Source organism: Anolis carolinensis, chromosome 3 (genome assembly GCF_035594765.1).
Source record: "Anolis carolinensis isolate JA03-04 chromosome 3, rAnoCar3.1.pri, whole genome shotgun sequence".
In the NCBI taxonomy this organism is placed as follows: Eukaryota; Metazoa; Chordata; class Lepidosauria; order Squamata; family Dactyloidae; genus Anolis; species Anolis carolinensis.
Window position 1 is genome coordinate 112,907,756 of NC_085843.1, and position 22,638 is coordinate 112,930,393.

General features: G+C 38.7%; 1 protein-coding gene and 1 non-coding gene across 4 annotated transcripts in view; both read right to left on the reverse strand.

The window, feature by feature from the left end:
* The window catches only part of aff3 (ALF transcription elongation factor 3), a 328,454-nt gene that overhangs the window by 21,802 nt on the left and 284,014 nt on the right, over positions 1–22,638 (reverse strand). For 2 of the 3 annotated variants that reach the window (XM_062975376.1, XM_008120270.3), the window contains exons 9-14: positions 16,574–16,739; positions 13,921–14,949; positions 10,157–10,281; positions 5,286–5,484; positions 4,044–4,171; positions 2,138–2,201 (exon numbers count right to left, since the gene is read on the reverse strand). In XM_062975376.1, the coding sequence (XP_062831446.1) occupies positions 2,138–2,201; positions 4,044–4,171; positions 5,286–5,484; positions 10,157–10,281; positions 13,921–14,949; positions 16,574–16,739 (1,711 nt within the window). The remainder of the gene's footprint in view (positions 1–2,137; positions 2,202–4,043; positions 4,172–5,285; positions 5,485–10,156; positions 10,282–13,920; positions 14,950–16,573; positions 16,740–22,638) is intronic. The other variant, XM_016997240.2, reaches the window with a different exon arrangement.
* Positions 9,663–9,758, reverse strand: mir5442 (microRNA mir-5442). Its single transcript, NR_130042.1, has one exon. It is a non-coding gene; the product is annotated as a microRNA mir-5442 (primary transcript).

The window sequence follows — 22,638 nt, forward strand, 5'->3', positions numbered from 1 at the left end:
CATAATCAGACAGAAGTATACATAGATAAAAAATATTAAACACAGGCATGTGTTTAAGGAAAATACAATCATTAAGCATATGGAATCTCTTATTATTCAACATATTGCATGCAGAGAAAGGGAGAGAATATATATAATTCGTCTTTTGGCAGGAGTGCATTCCTATGTGATCTCAGGGAATACTTCAGTAAAATTTTGTAATAGCAAACATCTGTGCTTCACAGTCTATTATCCGCACCACATGGATGGGAGCTGAAATATATTTTGAATGAAGACAGCATAATATGACTACTATAAAATGTAGAATACCTTGCTATGTGTATTACTTGCATAACAAAAAGTTTCTGTGCCACCATAGCAGTTTGACAATGAAAATTTACATTGCAAAGACAATTCTCCATCTGAAATCATAATGTAAATTCATTTCATGATCTCACATGAGGGAGCCCTTGAAGAGAATTCTGAATCTTAACTATAATTGTATGTGACAGCATGAAGGCTGGCAGGGATGAAGTAATGTTATTATATTTTACTTAGATCAAGACACTTACATTTGCTACCCATGTACTTCTGCCCTAAATTCCAAGTGCTGGATTGGCTGTGAAAGCCCCCAAAAGGTTGGGTCCTTATAATCTCAGGCCCCTTCCTTCCACACAGCTGCATAAAATCCCACATTATCTGCTTTGAACTGGGATATATGGCAGTGTGGACTCAGATAACCCAGTTCAAAGCAGATACTGTGGGATTTTCTGCCTTAATATTCTGGGTTATATGGATGTGGAAGAGCCCCCAGATAACTTTTCTTTCTTTATGAGTTCCCCTACACAAGTAGCAGGACTTTTTTGTGGCAGCCCCAGTATTCTGGAACGCTGATTATAGGTTTTTTGGAAAAGGCTTAAAACATTCCATTTTTAGAAAGTATTTTAAGACTGATTACTGGTTAGAACAGTGCCATGGATTTTGTTGCTCTTATATTGCTCAAGTTTTACTGTTATTTAGTTTTCTCTTAATTTGTTTTATTTTGTTATTATAAAAAATTCTATGCTTTAGAATAAATAAATGGTAAGGAACAATAACAGTAAACAGAAGACCAGAAAGAAAGGGAAAATGATGAGTAGTGTGGAATAAGTATATAGCTGTTGTGCTTATTTTGCAGGTCTACAAAACTGTTTTATACTCTCATCTAATTATGAACAACAGAAACTGAAAACGACAACAGGAAATTTATATGCATTATTTGGTGCTAAACACAAAAAGTGAGCTCACCAGTGGATTGGGAATAATATAGTTTTTATTTTATTTTTGTTCGAGACCTGTTTTGAAGATATTCATTCTATATTCAGTAGGCTGCATCCACTGCTGTACCCTTCATCTAAGGGCCCTTCCACACAGCCATATAACATAGAATAAAAATGCAGATAATCCACAATATCTGCTTTGAACCGGGTTATCTGAATCCACACTGCCATATAATCCAGCTCAATGTGGATTTTATACAGGTACGTGGAAGGGTCTTAAGAGACTGAAAGTTTTTTGTCAGTTTGGACTTTCTCTTGCAGCTGCAAAAACTACATTTTTACTGGAGGGTGACACAATCATTTGGAGCAGATCTAGGGTCCCGTCCACACAGTTCAATAAAATCCCACATTATCTGCTTCGAACTGGAATATATGGCAGTGTGGACTCAGATAACCCAGCTCAAAGCAGATATTGTGTATTTTTCTGCCTTGATATTCTGGGTTATAGGGCTTATGGAAGGGCCCTGGGGAAGACACTAGGAAATAAGAAACTCTCCTTGTCCTCCTGTTCAAGATCAAAGCATGTTTCATGGATGAAAAGGCCAACAGTGAATACAAGCCTACTCATATAATACTTAAAATTGACCAAGAAGTCAAAAACATTTTGGAAATGCAGTGTTATACTACTAAAGACTTTTTAAAAACATGAAATGACAACACAAAAAATGAATGTATGCAGGAATTTATTGGATATTGCTTAAGGCATACTTATTTAACTATACACTTTATTACAATATGTTTACTAATATAGCTAGTGACCATATTAAAACAATTTCAGAATTACCATTACAGTGTTCAGAAAATCTGAAAAATACCCTACTACAAATTCAAATTCTTACCATTGCATCTGCTTTATGCTTTTTCCTTTTAGCTTCTTGCATGAAGTAATCTATATTATGTGGCCTAAAGAGAAGAAAACAGAAAGAGGGACTTTATTCTTTGTTTTAAAAAATACTTTCTTTGGCTTAATAGCTTGCTTCAAATGAAACAAATATATTCAGATAAATGGGTTGCATGGATCTCCAAATTTTCACGTAGGAATCAGAAACAAATTAAACTGGCACACTGTGGACACACACTACAAGCAAGTTATAAACAGAAGGAATTAAAATATAGTATATAGTGACTACTATGTTCAAATGCTCGCAGGGAGCTCTTGGACACTGAGGAGTGATCTCGTCAACATGAATGACAAGGGGACAATCTAGTGGGGCTGATGTGGCCTCAGCCTGGCTGGTCCACCTGCCACCAACATGGTGCTACAAAGGGTTTGGCCTGGTGCCTAAATCTGCCATCAAAGTCAATTCAGGACATTCCAGAGCATTATGCTCCAGATTGGCCCTGGCTAAAGTGGCTGGTGTAGATGCGGCCCATGACAGCCCATAATTCCCTGCCTTGTTGTGCTCTATGAACATATCGATAGAGTCTTTAACAAATATCTTACTAGGATATTTATTATAAAAGCAGATTCCAGTGTGAATTCCAAAAACACTGAACACAGCTATAACTTTATACATCAATCTTAAATTGATACCAAAATCCAAGTAGATGTCTTTTGTACTTGCCTAATATAATTAAACATTTCCAGATGGGAAATTGAGTTAAAAATCTTTCTAATTAATAATTTTAATAAATGTTATGAATAAAGACAGGTCAGACTACACAAATTGAATTATATTCCTGTCAAAAGCCCTAAATTTTGTTTTCCCTTTAAGAAAGGCAATCTCTGCACAATATCAGAGGTTAATCGAGGCTGAAATTATCTAAAAATTTACAACCTATCCATAAAGAAGTACTTTTAGCTGCATTGCCGCCAATTTCTCTAAAACCTCGCTGTAAGGCACCAAGAAATAAAGCATTTATACTGCACAGACAGACACATATACACTGGTATAGCAGCAGTTTCAAATCAGTTCCTTCTAATATAATTTGTTTTAGAGCCCCTTGATTACCAAACACATTTTATAGGATATGCATAGAGATGTAAAGGAAATGTGAATTAATTCAATGCAAAATTTGGGATGAACAAAAATGTTTCCTTAAATAAAAATACCAACATGAAAGCAAACTGCAGCTTAAATTCTTATATAAAATGCTAATTGTTTGCTTCATTCAAATACACAAGTTCCTCTTAAATGGCACAAAATATTTATGTTTTCTTGTCAATTTACATGTATTATATATATCTTATTGTGATATGCAAGCTTCTTAAACACATTAGTAACAAATCAGTAAAACACCAAAACCAAATGTGCCTGCATCAACTGCAGACAAAAGAATATATCCTAAAGCTCTTCAGTGAGAAGTTTAGCAAAGTATTAGATTTAGAAGCTTCTCTATAGTGTATATATTTAAAAGAACTTATTTCAGGCGACATTGCTCCTGATTCATTCTGTGCCTTTGTGGAGGGGATCCCTTAAGGTCTGAAATATACCTAAATTCTCCACATAGGTGGCTGAGGTAATGACCTTTACTTTCTGATGATTTAATGTACAAAACTTTGTTTCACACGCAAAATTATCGTCAGGATACGTATATAAGGTCTGTATGAAGTAAAAATGAATTTCACATTTAGACTTGGGTCCCAACTCAAGATACCTTATTAATATGCATATACAAGTATTTCAAAATCCCAAAAATATCTCAAGTGTGCAAAACCTCTGGTCCCAAGCACCTTAAATAAAGGATGTTCAACCTGTATATCCAAATATATTAATTTCCATAGCAGAAATAACCTGTACTCACCCATCATTTAAAATGAGCTTTGATCTCCTGCAGTCTTGGTGCATACTGGATACAGGTGACCATGGCTCTTTTTGGCACTGTGTCTTGTTGCAGAGTGGTGTACTGTCAGAACTGACATACACCATTTTCTAAATAAACAGCAAAGACTATCATAAATTACTCACATATTTAGTATGTGAGTAAAAAAGGTAACTAGAAAATGGTTGTAGTTTATTTTTAAATCAAGGGCTGATTCCAGATTTACCATTGTTATGCATTACAACTCATTTATTTACTTAATATCCCGCTTTTCTTCCAATATGGAACATAACACAACAATATGGCTAATTTATAACTGTAATTTCTGAAGTTGGCACTGTATCTGGCATTTAGTTATAAGCCCTCTCCCATTTTCATACTTGAGACTTCTCAGACAAAGCTAGAAAAAGTGAGGGAAACCATCTTCTTTCCATGGTGTTCCGTCTTTAAAGAAAACAGTGCATTTGCTTACCCCCATCACACAGGATTGTCTCCTCCCAGCTCAACCATTCACTTAAATGAGACAGAAGACATTGTTCTTAAGACAGAAAAACTTTTTTCCATGGGTTTCTTTCCTTTCCTTCTCAGTCTCCTTACTCTCGGGAGGCATCACTTTTAAGACTGGCACTTCTTTCCATGGGCTCCTTTTCTTTCCCTCCCAATCTCCTTACTCTCAAGGAGATAAGAGAAATTATTCTTAAGACAGATACCACTTCTTTCCATGGGCTCCTTTCTTTTCCTTTCACTCCCAATCTCCTTACTCTCAAAGAGACAGAGGCATCATTCTTAAGATGGACACCACTTATTTCTATGGGCCCCTTTCCTTTCTTATCTATCCCAGTCTCCTTACTCTCAATTGCAGAAGTCCAAAACCTACTAGCCGCTACGATTCAGAACAGGCAGATTTAACAGATCCCATCCCACGTGTTTCTCCCTGCTTCCTCCCATTTCCATGTGAACTGGGAGTTCAGAAGATGCTTTCTAACTGATTCCAGTTCCTATCCACCCACCTCATTTCCCTACACTTTAGAGGCAATTCACAGGCAAATCAGCACAGGTAAGAGGTAGTAGTCCCTTTGTGTTGTATTATGGGAACCATGTTACTTCATCTACAAACTTTCCGTTTAGAAGTTGCAATCCAAAGACTCTCTCACATGCCCGCCACTTACTATCTAGGTCTGTGGAAAAAGGCAGTTTGTTAAATATACTGTATTCAAAACTTACATTGAAATTTCCTGGATGGTGAGTTTGGCTCTCATTCTTCCGTCTTTTGCTTGAGGAAATGGAAGATAAGAGGTTGCTACCATTACGCTTGCTAGAAGACGTTAAATCCTCACTAAAAAATTTGTGTTTTGATGCATCGGGGAGGGGTGAGACAGGTGACTGAAGCATTTTCTCATTTTTATTTATTGGTGTTCCCAAGCTGAAAATGGAAATTGCCATAATAGAAGGTCACAAATGCTAACTCTGAGAAAATAAATATATTATTGACACATTAGAAACACCCTCAGTTTAAGCTTACTGGCCCAATGAACCCTGCTTTAAAAAAAAAAAATGGAAATAATCCTACATAATGAAAACAAATCTGGGTTACGTTTTTCCCCCTTTTCCTCTTGGACAGGCTATAATTCTATAGTTAATATCTACCTAAATTACTTGCAATAGAACTGTAAGTTTCCAAAAAATAATATGAAACTCTAAAGAGTAAATTTAGGTTACAGTGCACTATTTTACAATTATAGGTGATGTTTAATAAGACAGTGTGATAAAACCATGTGTGTACTAAAATAGAGAAATGTCTTTATAGGTGGCTGGGATTTCCCTGAATCGCATGACCAGGATGAGATAGTATAGAGAAATATATGCCAACATAGCTGGCAAAGAACAGAAGGAGCACAAATAGGGAGATAGACAACTGGACATTATGCATTTTAAGTAGCCATTGTGAATTAAATGAACATAAGCGTTCTAGTGCTTATAAAGCAGGCATGGGCAAACTTCAGCCCTCCAGTGTTTTGGACTTCAACTCCAAGAAATCCCAGCCAGCTTACCGTCTGTTAGGAATTGTGGGAGTTGAAATCCAAAACACCGGGAGGGCCGAAGTTTGCCCATGCTTGTTAAAGACCAGTGGCCTGTTTTGGCCTTCAACTCCCAGAAATCTTAACAGCTGGTAAACTGGCTGGGAATTCTGGGAATTGTAGGCCAAAACACCTGGGGACCCACAGGTTGAGAACCACTTTTATAGAGCATTACTCCTTATGGTTCTTATCAGCAAAATAGAAGATGTGGATAACTCCTGTCTCTTTTTTTCACAGCTACAATTTTACTAATTTAGGCCTAAATGCCCTAACCAAAAAATTAGTCTAAAAGGGAAAAAGAGGAGTAACTGATTTTAAGACTGATTTCTTTTTGCATGTACTTTTAAATATTTCAATCCATTTCTTCAGACTCACTGATAGCCGCTATTTAGGCTGCAATCTGATGACCTCTTTGATGGCATCAAATGGCTAATAGGATATGGTGGATGGCCACCCATTCTCCGAGCAGAGAGAAGATATGCTGCTTCTACCTTTTGTCATAATTGATGCAAACCTAGTAGGCTTGGAACTGGGTGCAAAAGCCATAGCTGTGGGATCAACGGTGTTCCCAGAGGAATCTTGGGTATCTGTCATGCTTTTTCCTTGCCAAATTCCATGCTGTCAGTCGGGGGTGTTAATAGAGTTACCAGAATGAAAATTGAAGAGGGCCCCTGTACTCCTATAATGGTGGTATAGAAGGGGGAATGTCAAGGAATGTTGCTTATAATACAATCAGGTAATAAGCAGTGCCTGCTGAAATTTCTTCCTCTATATGACTTCTAAATGCACAGAAGCCCTCTCCCGTTTTCAGTCTGGCAGCACCAGTGAAGCCTCCCTAACCCGGCAAACCAGAAGCAGTGACATCACTACTTCTGGTCATTAATGCTGAAATGAAAGTAGTGATACTGGCTGAGGTTGATATGAGATGAAGGGTCATACATAACTCCTAGACCAAGGCTTTTGTATTCCAGAACAAAAAAAAGAGAAGGCTACATCTCCTACAAGAATTTCTTAGGAAAAAAACCATGGTGCTTCCAGATGTGGCTTTAAAATAAGAAATTTATATAGGTTCTGTATATCTTATGCCTGTCCCTCCACCTCCAAGTAAAGAAGGGCTTTGAATTGGTAATGCCAGAAATGGTTGATCTGGAAGAAATGTATTGTAGTTGGCCTGAAAAGAAAGTATTGTTTTGCTTGGTTTGATGTTGAGATAAAATAGACATTTTAATATGGGACTAGCCCTGTCTGATCCAGTGATGCAATTTTCTATCCTATGTATGGGAAGATCACCTACTTGCAGTTTGGGCAGCTATAGATAAATCTAGTTGTCCTTCACAGCAAAAAACATAATAATAATATCTTTATTTTTATATCCTGCCCCATCTCCCCGAAGGGACTCGGGGCAGGTCACATGGGGACCAAGCCCAGTAATACACAATAAAATACAATAACATAGGTATATTTAAAACATGTAAACATATAAAATCATAAAGCATGTAAAATACAATAAAAACATACTCAGAATGATACCAATAGCCAGGGGCAGTGGGTGTGTTTAAAATTGGTGCAAGGCAATAAAATTGATATATGTGCAATATTTTGCAACATATGATTTACAAAAATGTAAAAATGTAAAACAATAGACACTGGTTCTAAAGAAAGAAAGTACAATTTTCTCTTTACTCACTTCGACTTGAATATTCTGATTGGAACAATTTAAGTGCTGGTCTATAAACCCATAAAGCTTCAAAATTATGAGTTGTAGCACTTCTGGATTTTAAAGACTAATAAGATAAATTAATGAACACACTGAGAAAATCTGTTCAATTAAAATTAGTCTTATAAAATGCAGTATATTTAACTCCATATTTTTTCTTGACTATATTAAGCACATATTGTGTTCTATGATACCTATAAAGAAGTGAAAAATACTCATAAAGCATAATGGTGCAGATAAAAGACATTATGGCAGGCTAAGATGGTGGATAAGACATTCTGCTAGCTCTTAAGTTTCATTCCAAGCACAGATTTTTTTTTCTTTTAGGATGCTTTCCATTTTTAAAGCCTGAATATTTGAAACCGTAAACTTCAAACTGCATCAACCACACAAGCTTAATGTCCACTAAACAGATTCTCTAGAGCTGTAGAAGAAGTACTTCTGTAGCAAGGGAATTCATTTTCCTAGCACTCAGACTGCAATATATCACACTAAGAAATGCAAATCTTCCTTGCTAGAATATCAACTGAAATAGCTAGTGCCATTAAGATTGTTGTTATGCACCCTCACAGCTGAGCTAACTCTTCCCCACTAGCCATGGTGATGCCAGTAAAAGCAAAAACGATTATGCTGTCCTATGTCAGTGCAAATTTTGCGATCTTTTCTTAATATAGACATATGATGCAGGGTGTAATATGCAGAGAGGCTCTAGCATATGTTCATGACATTGTCAATATTAACAGGCAGCTAGAGGCCTCTGGAAGACCAGAGGACCAATAATGAGCAAGAATCCCCTAAAGTTAACCCAGCAATGCACTAAATAAATATGTATATAGATATATGAAACATGAAAAAATGAAGATATTAATCTGACTCTACAAAAGGGCAAATACTGATCTCTTGTGATCCAAAAATAGAGGAATGATCAGAACAAGAATACAGAGCTAAGTTATTAAGGACTTTTATAGCCCAAGATACAGAAGACCGGAAGCCTTTAAGCCTCCCCCCCAACCCCTTATCCCCCCCAGTCTTTTCCCCATGATCCCTGACACTGCCCTTCCCCACCCTTCCACTCTCCCCCTCCCCCATCCCACCCCTCTCACCCTTTCTCTCCTTTTACCTATTTTTAATATTTAAAAAATATGTACATATTGGAAATTACACAAAAATTATTTCATTTCATGTACATCTGTATAAATACATCTTATACAGCCTGGAGGTAATTTTATGCACAATATTTTAATGAGGTTTGTGCACACTGAATTAGCAAAAAGCAAAAATGTCACTCTCTCAACTACCCAGTTGGACAATTTTGGAGATTTCAGCATTCCAAATAAAAGATGCTCAACCTGTATCACACAGGACTAGTCATTTGGCTTACAGAGGTGGCTAAAAAGGTGGAAATATTCCACAGCATCTCTGAGCTCAAAGTTATCCTTAAAGACCTTTGCCATTCAGCACTAAGGTCTACCTTCTGCTCTTGTGGATTTAAACCCATTTTATTGACTCTGAACTTTGATTTAGCTATTGCTTGCATATAACCTTCAACAAACAGTTTGCTTGCTTATATTCTGGGGCTCCAGTGCGGTTTTGAGGTGCCTACATAGCGTAGGGGTGCAACACTGCCATTATTTCAGTACTACAGGTAAAACTTCACAAATACTAGTGTATTTGTTCGAGTCTAATGCACACATTTTTGAGTAAATCACATAGCCAAAAGTGATGTGTATTAGATTCAATGGTGCATTAGAATTGCACACGTAAACCCCGCCTATGCCCCTCCATCAGGCTGGTGAACTTGCCAGCGGCAGCCTGATGGAGAAGTACCGCTTCCCCTTGCCTGTCAGCTGTTTTGCCTTGGCTAATAGACATGGGGAAACTGTGCCCCTTCATCAGGCCATGGCTTCTCAACAGGCCTCCTTCATGAAGTCTTCAAATCCTCCATCTCTCTGTTTTTTTTTAAAGTTATCTACTCTAAATCTCTGTATTTTAAAAGACTGCTCTCTTTCCCACCCCAAAGAACCAAGCAATGTTACTACTTTGAATGTCTTTTTTGCAGCTATTATTAACAGAAGCCAAGATTTTTCAGATTACTCATGCATGTAACAGAAGACAAATATTTTGAATAGACCCAAATCATTGTAGGTAGTAATTCACACATTCTGATATATAAATTATACCCATAATATAGTTCTGCTCCGTTAGATACCATATATTACTTTTACACTGAATTTTAAAGGCTGAACTTGCTTTACTATTACATATTTAATACTGGACTTTAGCACAGGGGAAAATAATACCTGTTTTTGATCATGTTGCAGTGATTTGATGTAGAGATAACTTGACTTGAAGCAAGTAAATGGGAGGAACATAGTTGTTCAATGTGTATCTTCTTGCTGTCTCTGTTTTCTTCTTCATTTTCATACTAAAATAACAAAAAACCCATCATCTGAATTTTGATACTTACATCAAAGTCATTGACCACAGTACCTCTTACATTTCATTACAGCATGGCACTTAATTCATAAACTCTACTACTCCTTTGAAACTAAATCCAGACAAGACAGAAGTACTCCTGGTCAGTTGTAAGGTGGATCAGGGTATGGGATTACAACCTGTGTTGGATGGGGTCGCACTCCCCCTGAAGACACAGGTTCGCAGTCTGGGTGTGCTCCTGGACTGATTGTTGACCCTGGAATCCCAGGTGTTGGTGGTGGCCAGAAGCGCCTTCACACAGCTAAAACGTGTGCGCCAGCTGTGCCCATACTTTCAGACGCTGGACTTGGCCATGGTAGTCCACACCTTAGTCACATCCCGTTTGGACTACTGCAACGCTCTCTACGTGGGGCTGCCTTTGAAGATAGTTCAGAAACTATAGCTAGTTCAGTGATCGGCTGCCAGGTTACTAACTGGAGCCCCGTACAGGGAGAGAACCACTCCCATCTTGCGGCAGCTCCACTGGCTACCAGTCCATTTCCGAACTAAATACAAAGTGCTGGTTGTTACCTATAAAGCCCTAAATGGCTCAGGTCCAGGCTATTTGTCAAATCGCATCTCCCTGAATAGATCATCTTGTGCACTTTGGTCAGTGGAGGAGGCCCTGCTTTCAGTCCCACCCCTGTCACAAGCGCGGCTGGTGGGAACAAAAGAGGGGGCCTTCTCCACGAACGCCTCCGCCTCTGGAACTCCCTCCCTAAAGAAATTAAAATGGCCCCCACCCTGCTCTTCTTTAAGAAACTGTTAAAGACACATCTATGCATCTTAGCATACGGATAGGAGGAGGACTAACATAACTGCCACCCCATAGCAGCTATGGTCTAAGTGAAACTAAACAAGGACTGAACATTTTCAGCAACTTGGTCACTTAAATTGGTTTTTACTGACTGTCATGTTTAAATTTATTATTTTTTCTCATGTGGAATTTTTATTATAACGTGTATGTTATTGTCATTTTGTACTTTTGATATTAATGAAGAAATTGTGGCATTGAATGTTTGCTGTTTATGTGTATGTTAACCACCCTGAGTCCCTCTCGGGAGAGAGGGCAGTCTAGAAATAAATTATTATTATTATTATTATTATTATTATTATTATTATTATTATTATTATCTATAGATATAATTAATATATTCAGTATTAAGATGTAAATCCCAAATGCTAGTTCGAATCTTAGTAATTTCATCAATTCATTGACTTTTATATGTACTAAATTCCTTCTGATCAGTGAGTTTGCTCTGGACTAATTAATAGATTTAGTCTGATATTATCTTAATTGATTGCTCACATATCACAGATATATGCCAGCTACTTAAGTTCAATGGTATAACATTAAACTAAACAACACAAAAACTTTTAAAAACTGTATGCTCATGTGACCTTTCCACACATCTTTTGTTACATACAATTTTTGGCATTTATTTCTCTATTGCTCCTGCTTTCCTTCAGTACTAGGCCTTATTATATAATTTCTGTTCAACATGAATATTTTCAGTTTTTGACTTACAACTGTTGTTTGTGGCTACTTTTATCTGGATTTTGTTTTAAACGTATCTTGTTTATCTTCTCTGTTATCTTTCCCTTGCTTCTGCTGCCTCAGAGAGGTCGCAGAAGAAAACCCTCCGTGATTTCAGATGGTTTCAGCAAATGTTTAGTCCATGCTTTACCCTTTCACACACACGTCCTGTTTTACTCTCTCTGCAGGCACCACAAAAGGACAACCTCCTTCCAAAGCTCATCCAGTCCTGTCCCATATTCAGAACTTGAAAAAGTTATTTTCATCTTGGAGTCGCAGCCCAAAAAGTAACATTTCCATGTTTTGACACAGTCCTGGCAAGGAAAGTCTTGCCATTGCCCATTCACCCTTTGGCAGCTCTTAATTTTTTCTTGCCTGATTGAACCAAGACATAACTGAGATTATTATTCATTCATTGTTTTCCCCTGCATCAACCACTATCATCTTTATTCAAGGTTTCCAGACACAGGTAATTCCCCCAAGTTAGGAACAAAAGTGGTGCTATAGGTTTGCTCAAGTTGAACTGATTTGCAAGCCGGAACAGGGAAACTTTTGAAGTGTAACTCCAGCTGTGTGTGTGTGTGTATGGCTGGAGTTACACTTTCAAAATGTCCCCGGGAGCGAGGAGAAGGGAGTCCCTCCTCTTTCCACCAAAATATCCCTGACCAAATAGAAACATCATCCTTATTCAAGGTCTCCAGACACAGGTAATTCCCCCAACTTAGGAACAAAATTAGTGCTGTAGGTTTGCTCAAGTTGAACTGATTTGCAAGTCGGAACAGGGACACTTTTAAAGTGTAACTCCAGCTCTGTGTATGTGTATGGCTGGAGTTACACTTTCAAAATGTCCCTGTTCAAACTTACAAACACATTATATATCTTTATATTATGCATATTTGTATAACATATATATGTTTATATTACATTTGGGTGTGTGTGTGTGTGTGTGTGTGAGAGAGAGAGAGAGAGAGAGAGAGAGAGAGAGAGAGACCCTTGGGAGATAGGGCAGGTTATTTCATATAGATAGATAGATAGATAGATAGATAGATAGATAGATAGATATCTGTGGGTGTGGGTGTGGGTGTGTCTATGTGTGTGGCTGGAATTACACTTTCAAAATGTCCCTGTTCCGACGTACAAATTATATTTGTCTACATTAACAATCAGGGCCAGCTAACACCTCCCAACATAGGATTCCCCCAGGGAGAAACCAGCCAGGCTTTGAAGCTGCAAGGCCATTACATGCTAATCAAGGTGACTAATAACAGCATTCATACCTGCCGCACCAAGACTATTCATTGTATTCCAGCTCACCAAACAAGAAGAAAACGGCCAGGCTTTGAGGCTGCAAGGCTATTCACTGCTATTCCACCTGGCCAACAAATGATTCCCATAAGCCACAGCAACATGTGGCTGGGCAAAGCTAGTTGTTAATATATATGGATAAGACACCAGCCTGCTATGCAGTGATGTAAACACTGGGGCTGTGCAAAAATAAATAAATAAATCATAAGAATCATAGAGTTGGAAGAGACCTTGTGGGCTATCCAGTCCAACCCCCTTCCAAGAAGCAAGAAAATTGCATTCAAAGCACTCCCGACAGATGGTCATCAAGCCTCTGTTTAAAGCCTCCAAAGAAGGAGCCTCCACCACCCTACAGGGCAGAGAGTTCCACTGCTGAACAGTTCTCAAAGTTAGGAAGTTCTTCCTAATGTTCAGGTGGAACCTCCTTTCCTGTAATTTTCAATTATCTTTATGTGCTTTCCTCCCAAATATCCTAAATTTTAACATTGGAATGAAATTGTGGAATTAATTAGGACTTATGGGCTTCAATCTAGTTTCATGCAGACTTCTGCCTAGCATTAAACCTTTGTCACTTTACAGACCTAGCCCATTCTGGCTGTGGGCCCACTCATTTTGCATGCTGTACTGGGTAAGGCAGGCCTTGCTATGCCTGTACTATAATATCTCATAAGGAAAGAATGCATACACACTTATAATTAATGCTACCCAGTTCAGCCTTTTAAAATTTAAAGTAGGCCGCAAACTTACCTTACGCTTCCTTCTAGATTTTGGAATAACCTTCTCTGCAGATAGGTCTGGGGCAATGTTATGCTGCATACCAACTGCTTCTTTACTACCAGGATTCATGAGCAGCGGCTCCTCGGATGAGTGTTGAGGAACTCTGGATAAAAGAGTCAAATCAATTTTGACCCAAAGTGCTTTCACTTCATCAGTGTCTTTCAAAGGAGACAGGAGTTCATTCCTGCCAAAAGGAACAAGTGTATAAAACTGTTCATCCAGCTCCTTTGCTATATCGTTACTAGTCCGCGTGTTAACTGAACCAAAGGCGCCACAGCTGTTTCCTTTGCTGGTATTACTACTTCCAGAGTCTTTTAATTTCTGGTCGCTTCCAACTGGTACTGAGGCCACAGTGTAAGGCTTTTGTAAAGGATATTCCTCTTGCTCAGACTGTGAATCTGTATCTGAAGACGTTGAAGATGAAGATTCTGTCTCAATAAATTCCTTGGATTTAGGTGCAATTTTACCTGATCCTCTTGTGCGTCGTTTTTCACAGGGAGTGACACACTGTGGTTCTTTTCTATGCTCAGCTTTGCTGGTACAGGGCTTAGGTTTAGGTTGTTCACACAGGCTATTGTTTTCCAAAGGTACTCGGTTCAAGTCAGGATTGTCACCTGTAGAGCTGTTTAAATTGTCACCACCAGAGGTCCTCTCCGTCTTTCTGAGCTGTTTTCTACATGCTGTCCTTCTCAGAGGACCACTGTCTACAGAAACTGTAGTGGCCGAGGGAGGTGGTTTTTGCTTTGCTCCTTTATGCCCTGGGGCTTTATTAGCTGTTCTGGGGCACAGTTCCTCCTTGGTGGGATTCTTAACCTCTTTATCTCTGAGATTGGTTTGGCAAACAGAAGACAGACTTTCACAGTTGTGCCCTTGGTCTTTCGCTTTGCAGTAATACTGAAAGCTCTCCAGTCCGTTGTGATTCAAAATAGGTGCTTTGTGAGGATTAACTTTATTTAACCATTTATCTAACTGCCACTTGTTTGATGATGGCTGTTCAGGCTAAAAAATAAGAGTTTTAAACCACCAACATGTCATAAAACTCAATTTTACAAATTATTTGCAAAACTATATACTTCAGGTCATTGCATAAAACTGTTATCATCATCACACAATACTAAATTAAAGTAATCTCCTAAGAACATTAGTTGTTTTGCTGGATCAGACTAAAATCTCAAACACTGGGCAGCAAGATATCTCTGGCATTAACAAATAAGCCCATTTGAACTAGAGCCTTGAAACTTACTTTATATACTTTCCCCCATTATAGTGTTTAAAAAGTTTGTGTTACTGGGTTGTTTTTTATTCTTATGTGCCCTCAAGTCAACTCTGACTTACAGGGTTCCTACTAAAGGGTTTTTTGGAAAGGTTTATTGAGAGGAACTTAATCATTGCCCCCCCCCCCCCGACTTTAAGGCTGAGATATTGTCATTCAATGTATTTCTATGGCCTGGTGGGGATTCAAACCATGGCCTCCTGATGCTAGTACAAGAATCATCATGGAAAAAGTCCACTTGTTTCATTCACTGCTTGTTACTTTCCTATTACTTTCTGTTACCTTTTTGAGGGAGAAAAATCATATAATGAATATAAGAATGGCATCAATCCATAAATTCCTATCAAAATTCCTCTAAAATATTCTGAAAAGCAACTTCTGAAAAATATGGTAAGCAGAATTGTTACTTGATACATAACTTGTTTCTGGTTGTACCTGTATTAGCATGTGCCTGACCATGCACACACACACACACACACACACACACACAAACTTTCAGAATCCTCTTTGTTATCAATTATATAAGCCACTTAATTTAAAGGCCTCAGGCTATATTGTAATTGTGACCTTAACCCTTTTCTGAGAGAAGTCTCAAAGGCACAGAAGAATATTTCAATATAAAAGCTTATGTTTTTGTCCTACTTAGTGCAACGGCAGGCATGTAGCCGGGGGGGGGGGGGGGGGCTTGAGAAGGCCTTACATTTATTATTTAAACTGTTATGTTTATTCATATCATGATCTGATCACCATGCTCAATATATCCCATATGCATGGGGGTATTGGGATAACGATACAAAAGGTTTGCTAGGGTAGATCCTCTCTCACCCAGACTCAGCCCTCCCACACGCGAACCAAAATCCCAGCCCCTCCGGAATCAAAATCCTGGCTACGGGCCTGTGCAATGCCATACTTAATTGTCAATTATGTAACTATCTCCCCCCGACTTGACACATTCACCTTTTGGCCCAGACTTGTGTTTGATATACCTGTTTTAACATTTTATCTTGTAAGATTGTCCTTTTCGATTGTTTTACCGATATTGTTGATTTATTGTTGTAAATTTGTGTTTTTGTTTTGATTTTATATTGTGATGTTGGGCAAGGCCCCATGTGAGCCGCCCCGAGTCCCTTCGGGGAGATGGGGCGGGGTACAAGAATAAAATTATTATTATTATTATTGTTATTACTTAAAGTCACTTTCACATTCAAATAACCAGTTCAGTCTTCAAGCTATTACACAAAAACCTCTCTGATCCTAAACATGTCATGTGGAGGAAAGTTCAATTTATTTGAAAATTAACTTTTTTATTTCTGGCATTTTAACTGAGGCAAAAGGTGCAGAAATCTTTACCTCTGGGCTGGAATAATGAGGGGGCTTGTTGCAGTCACTCTCTGCAGAGCTGCTTTCACTCTCTGAGTCAGATTCTGAGCTGCTTTCAGATTCACTGGAGCTGGTGCTGCTTGAACGCTTGCTGGATATTCCAGAGATTCTGCAGTTTGGCTGTTGCACTGAAATGCTGTCAGACCCATGGAGAAATGGGGAAAGAGAGAGGGAACACACAATGAGAATAAACACACATTTCAATCACTGCCTCTAACAGCATATACAGGTGGGAATATTTGCCTTAGGAGCCAAAACAGGGCCATCAATGAGCAAAAGGGAAGCGGTTCATTAGTATGTCCAGGCAAGCATCAAAGTTTGTAGATATATAACACAATCCCCCATATCTGTGCAGAATACATTGCTGGACTTATGGAAATGCAAAACTGTGAATAATAAGAAACCCTATTGAAATGAATAACTTCTGGCCCAAGGTAACATAATTTTTGTCTGTGGGTAAGTGAAACTCCAGATACTCATCTCCCAGAAACATACTGTACAAAATAATGCAAGCATTCCTCTCTATTCCAAAATTGGACAGAGGAAGGAAGTCTGAGCATTGCAAAATGTGTAGACATACACAGTCCAAAGAAGAAAAAGAAGTAAAAACAATCCATATATTGCTCCAGGGAAATCTCTGAGAAATCCAGGTAGTGTAAATTCAGTTGCATTGTTTTAAAATACTACTCACTTTCCTCACCTTTATCCTCCCAGTAGACTCAAATCAAGGAAAAGTTTCATGAGAACCACAACTCCTCTTATTGTTCCCCCAGAAACAGAAAGAGTATCAAGAAATCCCAACTGGATGGTCCCCCGCGAGGGTCTGCCTTCAGGGGCAAACCAAAACTTGGAAGTCCGTAAACAGACTCAGAAGCGGAGTGGGCAGATCAAAATACAATTTGGCAAAATGGCATGACCTAGAAGAATCCTCCACCTTGTGCGACTGTGGAGCAGAACAAACAACTCTGCATATGTGTGCTTGTCCACAATGCCTTCCCTCATGCACAGAGGAAGAATTGTTTAAAGCAACAGACAACGCGGTCGCTGTTGCCCGTTTTTGGTAAAAAATTATTTAACTGCTTGTGTTTCCTCTATTTTATCAGTATTATACTTTTTATTTATGCAATGCTTTTGACATGAAATAAATAAATAAATTCTATTATCAACTCATTTTATCTAGGAAACTTTGTAGGTGACTTCAGAGTGCACTCATTCACTTATTACTTGTTTCCGTATACTTATAAAACCCTTTTGTAAGTATGTAACCTGAAAATCTGCTCTTCAGCTGGTACAATAATAGAATAGATTTATTGTCATTGTATTATTGCACAACAAAATTAAATGGCTTCCCCAGCACACATCACAAAAACAACACACCCATCCCTCCACACCCCAACCACCACCGCACAGCCCCCAATGTCACATCAATGCTATAGTTTCATTAACTATCCAACTCCTCTCCCAGCCCCTTCTTTACATAGGAAGAATAGATGCCTTTTGTTGTTCAGTCGCTTCCAACTTCGTGACCTCATGGACCAGCCCACACCAGAGCTCCCTGTTGGCCGATCACCAGCCCCAGCTCCTTCAAGGTCAAGCCAGTCACTTCAAGGATAACATCCATCTTGCCCTTGGTTGGCCTCTCTTCCTTTTTCCTTCCATTTTCCCCAGCATCATTCTCTTCTCCAGGCTTTCCTGTCTTCTCATTATGTGGCCAAAGCACTTCATCTTTGCCTGTAATATCCTTCCCTCCAGTGAGCAGCTGGGCATTATTTCCTGGAGGATGGACTGGTTGGATTTTCTCGCGGTCCAAGGCACTCTCAGGATTTTCCTCCAACACCACAGTTCAAAAGCGTCTTATCCTTCGCTCAACCTTCCTTATGGTCCAGCTCTCACATCCATAGGTTACTATGGGGAATACCATTGCTTTAACTATGCGGACCTTTGTTGCCAGTGTGATATCGCTACTCTTCACTACTTTATCGAGATTGGTCATTGCTCTCCTCCCAAAAAGTAAACATCTTCTGATTTCCTGCTGCCTTATAACAGGTCAAATTATTTCTCTATCTCTTTCTGTACTGTATACCCTGATGGGCAAAAGATATCAAGCACCTCAGTCATATATTTACATTACTTGACACTTGATCCTTTAAAAGAAACCTATATTTCCCAGTGATTGAACCTGGAATCTTTTGTATGCAAAGCATGTGCTCTATCACAGACGCTGCTCCCTTTAGTTGAGGTGAGGAGAATAATGCAGCACTCAAATAAATACCATTCAGAAGAACTCACTTCTCACTCTTCTTTTGTGGTGAGGTTTATGTGTACAGATGTAGGGAAAAGAAAATGCGATAGTCCAAGACTTGTATCAAGTTGAAAATGCTTTCTGGAGCATAGACAGTGAGCAATCCCAAAGGAGCAAAAAGGTAACTTATGAATAAATTCTCAGACTGACATATCAAGTGTTTTTTTTTTTTGGTCTGTGCTATTTCAGATCTTTAGAATAACTTTCAAACTACTCTGATAGGAAAAATCATTCATCTGGATAATAGGTGAGTAGCTGTCCATTTGATGTTCTTATCAGGAAGAAGAAAGAAGATGATGACAATGATTTACTAGAAGATTGTTCTTTTTTCAATAAGCTCTAAAACCTTTTCTTCTTTTTCATCATCTCTGCATTTGGTCTTCCTTGCTTTTAAATTCTGCCACATAAAGGGATTAAATCAATTCATTCATCCTAAGTATTTCGTTGTAATCTGGCAATGAAAACATTATCACCCTGCAAGTACCTGGATGTAAATTCGATCTTCATTCATGTGCAATTCTTCTGTAGTCAAACAGCTTGAATTTATAAGTTTTCTAGGCAAGTGCTGGATCAATGACTTAATATTACACTATGTTTCTGTAATCCTGGATATCTAAAAGAAAGTGACCAGCTAAATATTTCAATTGATTTCCTGGCAGTTAAACAGCGTTCCCTGCCATACAGCTCACAACCTGTACAGTTTTAAATTACTCAAACAAGGAGGTCTCTATCCTTTCCCAGGAGATAATTTTCTATGCTTAATTCATATCATTGTTAAGAGATGCCTCTAATATTTAGCATCAGTACCTTCATATTATATATGGCTCTCATTTTCTTCCACTGCTCATGTATTCTAACAACACAGTCCTAAATCTTCTTGGCTAATGGTAAAAATCTTTCAGATTTGTAGAGTGTTATACCTCTTACACATTAATAATAAGAACATTTACCTGTCTCATTTATTTCAAAGAGGTATATTGGAAATAAATATCCTTTCAATTATTGTATTTATTGTTATGGCTCCAGCCTAAATATATATATGTCAAGATCTTCATTGCCATATAATACAGATTATCAAAGCAGATAATTTATAATTTATTATTTATTTAAAGCATTTATATTCTACCCTTCTCACCCCGAAGGGCAGAGCATAACATATATATGGCAAACAATTAATGTCAGAACATAAAATAAACTATAAATACATAAACAGTAAAATCAGCTACCTCCACTTTAAAATCAATTGTTTAAAACCATCTCACATTATTTGATTTGAACTGGGTTATATAAATCTACACTGCCATATAATCCAGTTCAATGCAGATAATCTGGATTTTATATGGCAGTGTAGAAGGCACCTTACTCAATTATATAATCATATTGCTTTATTCCACTTGAGTATGAGCTACACAAAATTGCATTAACTTTTTGTCCAGTGAAACCCATTTTAGCATCACTGAGGCCCCATCTACACTGCCATATGAAATCCAGATTATATACTTTGAACTGAATTATATAGCAGTGTAGATAGTCTAGATTTTATATGGCAGTGTAGACTTTATATGGCAGTGTTAGTTCAATTTCTTAAACTAACAGTGTAATCATGCATTTTTCAATGACTGTAATTAAACCTCTGAAGATGCTAGCCACAAATGCAATGGAACGTTAGGAGAGAATGCTGCTGGAACATGGCCATGAAGAGGAGATCAAAGATTTGGGGGTCTCCCTGGGAGAGGAGACCCGTGCCAGACCCAAAAAGAGGGTTGCACAGTACCTGGCGAGCTTGCAAGAAGCAAAATAAAGATTTCCCTATTCCCAATAAAAGGCTCACCAAGTTTGAAGGAGAGGTCACCAAGGTTTATTCTGGATGACAGCAGCAATAAGGTGCAAGAAGAACCGGCATACCATTACATAGAAAAATACACATTTTATATTTTTGCTTTTTGAATTTTCTGCTCCCGCCCACCCAGCTGGCTCCTTGCTGATTGGTCAGGGGAGCCCCTGACATCAGGAGGCAAGAGGAGCGGTCTGGGAGGTTCGCACACTTCATCCAGTGGGAGCGTGAGCCCCGCCTCTGATATCACTCCCTCGCTGGCCAATGGGGAAGATGGAGGCGCGGCAACAGGAAAATCAAAGGCAAACATATATTGATGATGGGATTATGAGTGACCCTATACTGGGTCTTTTGTCAAGCGGTCTTGACGAATGCCCTTCAGGCTCTCAAGCCAGACCTGGCTATAGATTCATTGATTGATACAACAAGTCTCTTTGAATGAGAGTCTGACACATTCATGCCAGCCCATTGTGAAAAGAGCAGAAGCAGCTGAGATCTTGATGGGATTACGAATGATTCAGAGTCCAAGGAAGATATGGATTGTCTGGTCGACTGTTGCTTATTATCTCCTCGCAGAGGGAAATAAGCCCTTGTGTTGAATGATTAAAATGTCCAAAGGTTTTCTCTTTCCCAGATGGCCTAGCTTTGCCCTCCGAGGTCTGGGAAAGAAGTCCATTGTTTCTTCTTTAGTGGGTGATCATGGCAATCCTTATTAGTAAGATGTAGCCTAAGGCATCCTGATGGTGCCCAGGGTCAAGATGGTGTGCTAGTCAAAAGTTCACATCAGAGTCACCATTCCTTGCTTTATAAGGGGTAAGATATTATAAGAAATAATAATAATAATAATAATAATAATAATAATAATAATAAAAAAATTTGATAGGAGACACATGTGGGATCAACTATGGGGAAGAAACACGTGATCCAGCATCTACATGTGTTGGGAGACAGACACAGTCAGTCCTATGAGGTGTCCAAAAGGTCTCCGATCTCCTTTTGCGTTTCTCATACGGGAAAAAGAGAGAATCCCAGAGGTTCCCCATCAGTCTAGGCAGGCAAGAAGGCTTGCTGGGGTTCCCCTAGAACTGGGAGGCGGTACAAGGGATACATGGGGTTCATGCAGGGAAAGGGAAAAGGGGTCCCTGATACCTAAAAATTCATAAAAAGACATAGAAAAGACATTGCAGATCGTGTTGCCTATGCTCATTCATAAAAAGACAAACTCATTCATCTAAAAGAACCAATTCATGTGTGGGGAGGCGAATTGGAGCCACTGCATTGAAAAGCGAGATGGCAGCTTAGTTTAGAAAATGCCCCAGAGTAGAATGGAATTGGTCCGGAGAGTTTTTGGTTATTGAAAGCAGCCTGCAAAAGGGCTCCTTTTGCAGACAGGGAAGTGAAAGCAGCAGCTGATACAATTTATTACTCTGAGTTAATATGCAACAAAAGACAATGGAGCCTCAATGGAGAGAGGCTGCCTGTGGTTTTTAGCTACTGTAAGGAAGGATACAATGTATCTGCATGGCTGAAGTCTATTTGGAAAGGAAAATCAGGGTTCCTATGAGCCTGTGGAACTCCTGGAAGAAATCAGCTGTGTGTCAAAGCAATGTGAGTGTGGAGGCTTGTGTGCTCAACATCAGCCATACAACCAGAAAAATTCGCAGCAACCCTGTAAGGCTTTTTGTTTGTTCTGACATGATGGATTTTATTGTTTTCTTATATATTCATTCACACATTAAAATAATACATTTCCAAAGTTATTTGATATGCTTTCATAAAACCATAGGATTATTTACTCCAAATCCATGCCATGTAGAAATACATAACTCAAACACTTGCAAGAGATAGCCATCCAACCTCTGTTGGATACTGTACAAGGTATCAGCATTAGAACCCTTG